The sequence below is a fragment of the Cicer arietinum genome, chromosome 6 (genome assembly GCF_000331145.2).
Source record: "Cicer arietinum cultivar CDC Frontier isolate Library 1 chromosome 6, Cicar.CDCFrontier_v2.0, whole genome shotgun sequence".
Lineage (NCBI taxonomy): Eukaryota > Viridiplantae > Streptophyta > Magnoliopsida > Fabales > Fabaceae > Cicer > Cicer arietinum.
In genome coordinates, this window is record NC_021165.2 from 59,061,370 (window position 1) to 59,072,491 (window position 11,122).

General features: G+C 27.2%; 1 protein-coding gene across 1 annotated transcript; it reads right to left on the bottom strand.

Annotated features, from left to right (window-relative positions):
• Positions 1-9,036: 9,036 nt before the first annotated feature.
• On the bottom strand, positions 9,037-10,626 carry LOC101501566 (transcription factor MYB30-like). Its single transcript, XM_004513501.4, has 3 exons — positions 10,384-10,626; positions 10,129-10,258; positions 9,037-9,779 (listed from the first exon to the last, which is right to left on the bottom strand). The coding sequence occupies exons 1-3, from the start codon at positions 10,514-10,516 to the stop codon at positions 9,113-9,115; spliced, it is 930 nt and encodes a 309-aa protein (XP_004513558.1). The 5' UTR covers positions 10,517-10,626; the 3' UTR covers positions 9,037-9,112.
• Positions 10,627-11,122: the final 496 nt, after the last annotated feature.

Genomic DNA, 11,122 nt, shown 5'->3' on the forward strand with positions numbered 1-11,122 from the left:
TCGAAGAGATCTTCAAACTAAAAATGACCTAAAACATCCATCTCCAATGAATAGCTAAATTTAATTTTTATGATAGAGCAGAGAAATTTCTTCATTTTAATTTTAATGTTGGATGGACCAAAGTATTTAATAAATTACATGTTTTCCTTTTTTACTGAAAATAAGTTTTATTTAAAGATTGAAATTGTATTAATTGAGGATATTCCAATTTTATCATTGACCCGAGTGATTTTTCCTATGAAACCCGAATAAGAGTACGAGAGAGTGTAGGTGCGAGATACGATGCATATACAAATTCTTTTTACAATACCATAAAGCTTAGATATGGTCACAAATTTTGTAACGATAATTTTTATATATATAAATACTTGTAAAAGAAATACTGAGTCAAAAAAAAAAATACTTGTAAAAAAAAGAACCATTGATATTTTTCATTAATATATAACTATAATAATTGATCAACTTTTCTTAGTATATTTTCATTCATATAATCTCTACTTGAATTTTAACAAATTTTCTCTTAAAAGTAACTTACTCACATCACAACACTTGATTTATATTGGAATCTCACTCTCCTTTCTCACTAAATTGAACCATATATAGTTCAGTGGCAGAGTTTGAACAAAAATATAGAGATGATTAAATTCTTAAAATTTTAATGAATGATTAAAACAAATATAATATTGTTTTGTATATAACAATTTTAACTGAAAAATTTTCAAAATTATATTGACAATAACTTCTAGCGCTTATCAGAGAAAAAATAGATCAAATTTAAGTTGATATTTTTAGTAGTTAAAAATTAAATTTTAAAAATCTTTTTTTTCAAAAACTAATCTTTTTATATTATTAACAACTTTATTAAGTACAATGACAAAAATAATATATAATATAGTATGGATAAAGAAAAAGTAGTTTGAATATTGAACGATCAACTTGTACTTGAATTTTGAACTCATACAAAAATATCTAACCAATTTAATTATTTTTTGATGAAATTTTTGGGCTCATCAGATCATTTGGTTTGATTTTTATATCACTAGATTTAACTTACAACCTACATAGTTGAAATTTAGAAAATTTAAGTTGGAAGATTTAATTTATTTTGTAATTGTAGTGGAGTTATTTTTGTAATTTTTCTTATATGTTCGTATTTTTAAAAATTCTTGGGGACTTTGGGGTGGTTAATTAGTCACTCTATGTCCCCAAGAAGCTCTTGTGTCACTTGTTGGGGGAGTTAGAGGGAGCAGATAGAGCAACAATGAGTTAAATGTCAAAGATTTCTATGAGACCTTAACACCGCAAGTCTACCTAAAATCTTAAGACAATTGATATATGTCATATTTCTTATATATCCAACATTTCCTCAATTTCTAGTCTATGTGGGAGTAACCACTTACATTGAATTCAAACAAGTTTTTCCCTCAAGTGTGATTTACTCGCATCATTAGATTTGGTTCACACAAGGATCCCGCTCCCGCTCCACACCAAGTCAGACCATAGTTCTGACGGCGAGTCTAGAGGAGCGCCGAGAGCAGCTATGAGTTAAATGCTCAAGATCCTTAAGAGATCTTGACACCACATCTCTACCCAAAATCATAAGACAATGAGTGTATGTGTCACCTCTTTTATGTATTGATCATCACATTTTGATACTTTTTATAGCTTGTACTTTGTGGTTTTCAATGTTATTTTTTTCTAAAATTTATTATTTACCATGTTTATCATCTTTATGCCGTCGTTAAGCTTTAGTTGTTATCTTAAGTAATGTTCGATTTTTACTAGTTTCTTGACACTATTTCCTTCTATACACCATAGCTTGGGTTGTGGTTGTCTTATTGAGGTGATCTAGGATGCATTGGAAAATTGAGAAGTAGAGCTACAACTTAAGTTGGATGCAAAGCCTAGTTCGGATGTCTTGATGATCAAAAAGACTGATTACTGAAGCTGATGATTTGATTACGAGATTTGGATCACTTTGTCATGTGATTAGTTACTATTGGACTAGTAATCATCATTAGAGCCCATTTTGGTAAAGATTTTGGGCTAAGCTCTTTAGGTTAATTTAAGTTTGTTATATATGAGAGCATTTGGAGGACCTTTTGTCATATTGTGCAAACCCTATTCTAGAATTCTATTTGCTACTTTAATTCTCAATGCAAGGCTAAAATCTTGGTCAATCCATTGATTAGGGAATTGTTTTAAGGATCTTGAGGTTTGAATATTTATTTCAATCTTTTATCAATTGCAAACTCGTTTCTTATATTGATGCTTAATCATATGAAAACCATTTTTGCGTCACTTTGTGATTATTGGAAATAAAACGACGCTTGCTTTACTAAAGTATGAATAGAGAATGTTGTATTCTATTTCTCTTAGCAATATGTTTTATTTGAATTCGATAATTAAATTGATTATGTTATTGTGACGTTTGTTCTAATAACATAGTTGATCAATCTTTTGACGTTTTGTTGAATACGAATTCTATGAAATTAACTAACAAGTGTTTGGCAAGTTTTATGATGAAATAAAATCAGGAATATAAAAACGAATATTTTTCTAAACCTATGATTGTTTTACTCTCTTATTAACCTGTTATCACAGAAACCAAAACCTCCCAATTTTACTCCTTTACTATTGTTCTTATTTTTGGTATTGATTGAATCAGAGATTCTTGTGACACAACCAAGGTTTAGCTATCTTGTTTACTACATTATCCTTTTTAACTTATTATTTACCGCGTACGTCCGCATCACATATATCCAATAATCTCTCCCTCAAGTATGAGTGCTCTTATACCACATGTTGGAGAGTCCGAAGGTGCGGGAGAAACAAAGTGATAAGGGACTTTGACACCGCATCTCCACTCAAAACTTTAATGTTATGGGATATGTGTCATTTCTCTTATATATTCAACATTTTCTCTATTCCTAGTTGATGTACGACTAACCAATCACTTGAATTCAAACAGTTTCTAAGTTTGGTTCACCAAACGACAATTTTACCGATTCAAAAAGTCCAACACCATCTTAAAGTAGACCATGTACATTGAACTCTCATAACTTTTCTCGCATTTTTTTATTCTTCTTACCTAAGATCCAAACCAATTAGGTTGATTATTTTCTCTAAAAAAAAAATATAATATTGTTTTAAGTGTATAAGTTATCAAATATAGACAACAAATAATTCAATTTCAATGGTCCATATCATCTTAATTAACTTTATAATATTTAAAGTCATTTCCATAAATAACCTTCTACTATCTATATTTGAATTTGAAAGTTAGTCGAGAAATCCAATAAAAACCCTATAAACTATGATTCTATTTACTTCAAACAATTACACAAGGTAGAAATCAATTGTTGGTTCATTAAATACTTCAAAGAACGTTGTATCAGACGATGAGAATTTTCAAAGAACTACAAACTTAGGTTTTAGCATAAATGAAAGTAAAGATAAAATGTGATGAAAATAATTTTGATTTATTGATGTGTTTCTAAAATAATAATTAGAAGTGGGTATCTATAGACTAGACAACAAATACTAAATACTAAATACTAAATACTATTAGCCATAACCTTGGCCAACTAAATATTGTGTTGTAATTGCCATACTAGACTATACTCGTGGGGACCTACATGAGATCATGGTTTTCCTAACATTCCTACATTTTACAAAACTATTTTATTTCTCACGGGCTCATTTGGCTATTTCTTTTTCAAGGTCCCAGAAAAATAGACTTCTAATGCTTATCATTTGTTTCTCGTTCAGTTTCAATATGAAACAATAGAAAAATCAGCTTCCAAAACTCGAATTATGTGTTCAAATCATTTTCTTTTAACTATATTTTACTCCAATAAAACCAAAAAAAAAAAAAAAAAACTTACATTACTTAGCAAAACTTGACTTTATCATTCTTAGCTAGATCCCATTCATCCTTGATGGTCTTAATTTTTCATAACTCAACTCATAATAAACTTTGTTATTTGTCGTTGTCGACTAACAACTTAAATTTTTTATGTGTAATGGACTCAATCTACTACCAACTTACCAATACCATAAGTTTCGTAATCAAAACTTCATATTCAACTTGATTGTTGAAATATCTAGGATTGATAAATCTTCGTCAACTCTTGTTTTTTTAGCATTTTCTTAACAACTCTTTTTTCAAGTTTCATTCTTTCTAATTGGTTTTATAGTTATTTGAAGAAGAAAAAAAAATTTGAATTCTCGAAGTTTTATTTTGATGTTACAGGTAAAATATTGTAAGAACAAATTAACACTCGAGAAGTTATAGCGGGTTGGTGTTGGCACAAGATGATCTCAGATGCACAAAATTGCCTTTTGATTGAAGTTGGAGCACAATAGGAAGGGTCAGGGGCGCATTGCGCTGCAGTGCACATCTTGGTTCAACTCGCTATCTCTGGGTGCAACAGAGGAGTATTGTAGCATATTGTACAAATTGTTGCGCCACAATAAATTATACCAAGCACAATCTGCTGGTGTGCGTTTCTATTACATTATTTAAGTTAAAATTCAGAATTTTGTTAGCATTATGATTTCTTGGATCAAAGGAGGAGACTGCTACACCTAGATGGAGATTTAGTGCAACCTTTTATATGTAATTTATGTTTCTTTATCTATCTGTTATCAAACAATATGAATAGCTAATTTATTTAGTGATTAGGGATTAGATGAACCTTCTTGAATCTATGTAGTTTTGATTTTCCGTATGCATATATGCAATCCAAATATATTTGATTATTCATATATTTTTGTTCTTCAATCCTTTTTGTGCTTGATCACTGATCAAAGTATTTGGGCACATGTTTCTAGGTTTTTACTTTGACATTTTAAAAGCTCTTTACAGTCTAGATTTATTTTTTTTTAACTTGTTTCTAAACTTTGGGTCGAAATTGAATTTTAATTTTATTATTTACATATTGACCCCTGCTCGCTGCGTAGGTCACAACTTGAGCTCTGGATATTGAATTGACGCATGCGAGCAGGCGTTGGAAAGCTAAAAATTAGAGCTACAAGGTTTGTGTAACAGGTCACTTGTTTTAAAGCACAAAAACCGAGTATCATATATTGGGAGTTTTTTTTTTAGAGAGACACGCTGTTTTTGGATGGAGAAACATAAAAATAGTTTGTATTTTATTTTCATGGAAGGTTAATTTTCTAAGATTGATCGACTATTTCATAGTTTCATCAACACCTTGAAGTTCAGTTTATAATGTTAATTTCACGTTGTGAATATTCTATTTCTCTTTATTCGGTTATATTATTATTTTGATTGGTTAATTCGAATCTCAATAGGATTGATTAAATTAGTTTGAAATAATTTGGTTTCTACATTAATTAAATTATAGTTTTACGGCGCTTGATCGTTAACTGTAATACATCGATGACTGTGATGCTTAATTCAGTCAAAAAAATCGAATTCACATAGGGTTGATTACACTTGTTTGATCAATTCTATAGTCAAATAGGAATAGAGACACGATTTAGATATTAAATCCATTTATAAAATTTGTGATATGTCTGAAACTCTTGAATCAGTGGATTAATCGTTTTGTTAATCTTCCCGAATCAAATTCGAAACCCACCTTAATTTTAATTCTCGATTCGGTTAAATTAATCAGAAGTCCTTGCAGAACGACTCAAGTCATTACCCTGTGCTATGTTTTATTACTTGTATTTGACCCGTGAGCGACAACGGATCAATCCCCATAGAATTGAATTGATGAGTTATTTCGTTATTGGAAAATAGGCTATAATAATCTGAACTAAAATATATGTTCATGTTTCAATACTGTTATAGAAATATAAAATATTAATACGTGTTTAATAAATTAACGTTCGTATATACTTTGAGTAATAAGTTTGATCACCTAAAGAATTAGGGTTTGTTTTTATAGAAAAAATAGATTTTGAGCTAATTAATTGGTCTTAGTCTACTATGATTCAAATTCTCTAATAATTTTTGTCTTATTGAATTTTCTCTAATTAAATTTACATTTGTTCGAAATTACTTTTTGTTACTAAATTTACTGTGTTACTAAATTAATAACAATACATGTAAGGATGATTTGACTTATCGTTATTATTATTTGATCGTTTTGATACACTTGCTCAAACATTGACAAGTTTTTTTGATGAAAAGGAAAATAAAAACCTTTAATAGGTAGACATAATTCGGCTAATGAGTCTTGATTAAAACATTGAAGTTGTGCTAAGAAGTTATGGAGAGCCTATCCCTTGACATCACATCATAATAATATCTAATTTTATTTTAATTCTACACAAAAAATCTTAATTTGATCTAGTTATATCATTAATTCAAATAAATAAATCATAAAAAGATAGTCTACACATGTGGACTCTTAGTATTTTAATAAAAAATAATTTTATAACAATAAAAAATAGATAAACAATAACAAATATAAAGTTTGATTAAAATATACTTAAAAATAATGAGATCAACATGTAGACTAAGACCATATTAAACAACTCTATATTTAAGAAATGTTAATTAAAATAAACATAATATAAAATATATATAACATAGTAACAACCCTATAATAAAATTAAATGAAAGGACAATGCATCTTTACACTCTACCAACACTACAATACTATAAAAGAAAATACGGGTCTTACACTTGCGGAACAAATTGGCACGGTGTCATGGATTCCTTCCTAACGACTATGCTCTTAATTAAATTTTTCATAGGTAGTTTATGTAACAACATTTGAAATGAGAGAGTCATATGACCTTTGAGGGACCATTGCTTGCTTTCCCACTACCTACTTTGCACCTAAGACTCATCAGCTGAGAGAATAGAAGAAGAAAAAACATAAATAACAATATCAAATATAGTGTCGAGACCACTCTTCTAGAGACTTTAGCTTATCCACTTTAAGTCGCATCTACACTTCTAAAGCAAACTAATTAACCAATTTGAGGTCCTTTACTCTCATTTTAAATATTTTATTTGAATTTTACATAATTTTTTAAAAAATAATCAATTATATTAATTTTAATTATTAAATAAATTTAAATTATGATAAAAAATTATTTTCATTAAACTTTATTTACTCAAATATATTTATTAATTATAGTTAGTAAAAAATTTTGATTAATTGAAATATAATAAATAAGAATATGTTAATGAAAAAATAATTAATTAAGCCACATGTTAAGAATACTAAAAGTAAAACTTTTTTTTTATTAACGATACAATGATTGAATTTTTAAAGAGTTGAAAATACAAGTTTTTAAATTTGATTCATTAACATTAACATGTACTATAAAGACATGTGTTAGCTTTTTCTAATAAATTTTATTTACTTAAATACATTTATTAATTGCAGTTAGTAGAAAAGTTTAATTAGTTGAGATATAACAAATAAATAAAATATTATTAAAAGAAATAATTAATATTATATAGATATTATAAAATAATAAATAATTTTAATAAAAAAAATAACAAATGAAACACTCGTTGTGAGACGAAATAAATAACAACAATGAACCTCAAACTGTTTGTTATACATTCTAAACAAATATTTTGTTCTAATATTGCATAATTTAAATATTATCTTGTATAATTTATTAAAAAAATGAGAAGTTGTTTTGTGTTTGTATGTCATAGTAAAAACAACTTTTTTTTAAATTATTTATAAAAAATGAATTTTTAATATTATTTTTTATTTCCATCTTTTTAAAAAGATGTAACATATAGTCTTAAAAATGATTATTTGTTTAAAGTGATTGTTTAAAATGATTATTCGTCTCATTTTAAATATTTTATTTCGGTTGTGCACAAATTTTTTTTAAATGATGAATTATGTTGATTTTAATGATAAAATGAGTTTTATTTATTCAAATACTTTATTAATTGCAATTACGAGAGAAGTTTGATGACTTAAAATATAATAAATAAAACTGTAATAACAGAAAAAATACTCAGTGTTGTATATTGATATTATAAAATAGTTTAATCTATATATATCTCAATGCAAAGAGTTTTTATACTGATAGTTAATATTAGAAATATTTGACTTTTACCATAACTAACTCTAAAATAATGTCAAATGAAAAATTGTTTTATGTTTGTAAATCATATTATAACAACAAAATTTAAAAAATTTAATTATAAAAAATAATTTTTTACATTATTTTCTTATTTTCATTATTTCAAAACAATAACAAACAAACACAAACTTTTAAAAAGTAATTATATTTTATTAAAAAAAGTTGTAACAAAGCACCCTATATCTAATCCCTACAATAGATCAATTATTACTCCATCTCTCCCACATATGAGTGACCTATTTATATTGTTTTAAAATGAACGAACTTTTTAAATTTTTATGTAATATAAATTAAATTTTTTCGATGAATACTACTTGAATCACCACAGGTCAATATCTTCTACTTTATATTTATATAATAAATAATATATTATTAGTTGATAAAAATAATTTAATAAAAGTTTGTCCTTTGTTTGATTTATATATATTTCTTTAATATATATAAAATGTTTAAATAAGTCACTTATTGTGAAATGAAAAAAATGTTATGTAATATATGTTGTCTTTTATGCCACCTTAAATAAATTTTTTTGTCCTTATAAAATTTTAAAATATTTTTCGTTTCTAGTGTCTATAATTCCTTTTTCATTTTTATGTTTAGTCTGTATTTTTAAGTCAAAACATATGTATTCTTTAAATTTTTAATGATTTTTTACATATACATTTATGACATTATAAATATCTCTTTTACAAAAATTTATAATTTTTTAATAAAAAATAAATATCATATAAATTTTTAATATTTAAAAATTTATATTTAATTAATCTTGTATTAAAAAAGTAGAAACTTTTGTACAAAAAATTCTGAATTTTTTTCTAAAGACTAAAAACAAAATCATAAAATTTTACTTAAATAAATATATTTTTTAATCCAATTTAATTGCCAAACATAATATATTTTTTAATAGAATAAAAATGTTTTTCAAAATTCACCACATACACACCAAGGATAGGGTTGTTTTATTAACTAACTAAAAGAGGCTAATATTAATTCCTTACAAATTATTACTACTTCAACTCCAAAGATCTTCATCGTATACTATAGAAAAATAGTCAGATTCCATTGCCAAAGGTGTTACCAATTCACTAGGAACATGGCACATGTCAGCAACAAATGGATGTGTCCAAAAACTATCAACTGTTGACTCTCTGTAAGATTCTAGAAAGCTTCCAAACAAATCATTATTATCCATAAACAAACTTTCATTGGACGAATGATTAGGAGACACTAAAAAAGCATCTTCATGGATCATAGTATCTTGATTTTGATAAGCACAATTATTAGTAGTATCTCCTTGCACTATTCCACTTTGTGTGTTGGAAATGTTATCCAAATATGGGTCTTTCCAAAAACTTTCATCCACATTTTCTAGAAAACCAAATTCATCTTCAAGCACCAAATTTTCATTACTTTGATCTATAGAAGAGACTTCACTTGAGGAAGAAAATGGGGATAATGGGCTAGTGGTGTCTGAAAATTGGGAACTAGTTGGAGTAACATGGAAAAAGACAATATCTTGTTCTTGTGTTGATTCCATATTAATGTCTTTTGATTTTGAGGTTTGGGTTTCTTGATTTGTTTTTGTGTTGTCCTCAGCTCTCTTCTTGAGTGAAGTGTGCCAATGATTCTTCACTTCGTTATCTGTTCTTCCAGGTAATTCAGCCGCAATGGTAGACCATCTACAAGTTTAGCAATGAAGGAATATCAATATCAATTTCAAGTTTTGACATATTTCAATTGGGAACTTCAAGATCCTTTTAATTTTGCTAGTATTTTGCACTATGTTACACTTTTGAATTATTTATTTTACATTGGTCATGATTTTAAATTACGGTCTTCAAATACAATTCTAACTATAGTAGTTAACTTTTACATGTATTTTACTGTAATTCTGACCGTAGTAGTCAAATTTACATGTATTTTACTGTATGTTCAGAATGTAGTTGTAATTTAAAATCATAATTATTACAGACTTGTGAGCTATTAAATTTGTTAAAGAAGTTAACAAACTAGGATTTGTGAACATACTTATTCCCCATCTTTTTATGCATTTTGATAATCAACTCCTCTTCATCTTGAGTAAAGTTCCCTCTTTTGATATTAGGCCTAAGATAATTCATCCACCTCAATCTACAACTCTTTCCACACCTTGCAAGACCTGAAATAAAAACCAATGCATCAATTAATAAACTTTATAACATAAATTTTCACAATCCCAATCAATACAGTTCAATCGATAGCTGCAATTCGAGTTGAAATCATACAAGTTGATGTGTTTATTACCTGCAAACTTAGGAAGTTGGCGCCAATTCCAGCAACCATATCTAGTAACATAAGCAATTAATTTCCTATCTTCTTCAGCAGTCCAAGTACCTTTCCTCATTCCACTTTTGTCACAAGAAGGAGTTCTAGCCATCTTAAATAATACTAAGAAAAAACTGAACTCAAACTCAGTGAACACGTGAGTGAGTTTGTGTTAGATAAGAGAGAGTTTGTAATAATTAAGAGAAACCGAATATAGTTTCTTTATGTCAGTCCAGTCTCTTAATTTATACTATATGCTTTTAAAGACAAAACGTGTTTCATATTACAACATGCTTTATAATATTATAAATAAAAAATAAAAGATACTCATGACTTCCAAATTAAGGGTCTTTCTCAGCAGATACTAGTAACTGCTCTTTATGCCTCGTACTCATAATAGTCAAATTTCGTGTTTCTTCTTCCTTTTCACATGAAAAAAAGTAAATAATTAATAGTGTTTTTATACGTCACATATAGTAGTATAGTACTAGATATTATTATCTTCGTGGAAGCTAACAGGAAACATTTGTCGCACTTCCTTTTAGCTTGTAAATTACAACGTGAGATAAATCTACTAATGAAAACACATACAAAATGACAGTCAACCCATCGTGACCATGTTGACTTTGTTTTGGTCCCCAAAAAATATAATTTACTTACTCGTGTTTTTTTTTTCGTTTCTTTGAAAAAATATTACAAAAAGAAAATTATAGAATTT

Coding starts and splice junctions, on each gene's coding strand:
- LOC101501566 (XM_004513501.4), bottom strand. CDS start 10,516: ATGGCTAGAACTCCTTCTTGTGACAAAAGTGGAATGAGGAAAGGTACT. Junction 10,259..10,383: donor CCAACTTCCTAAGTTTGCAG/GTAATAAACACA, acceptor TTTTTATTTCAG/GTCTTGCAAGGTGTGGAAAG. Junction 9,780..10,128: donor CATAAAAAGATGGGGAATAA/GTATGTTCACAA, acceptor CTAAACTTGTAG/ATGGTCTACCATTGCGGCTG.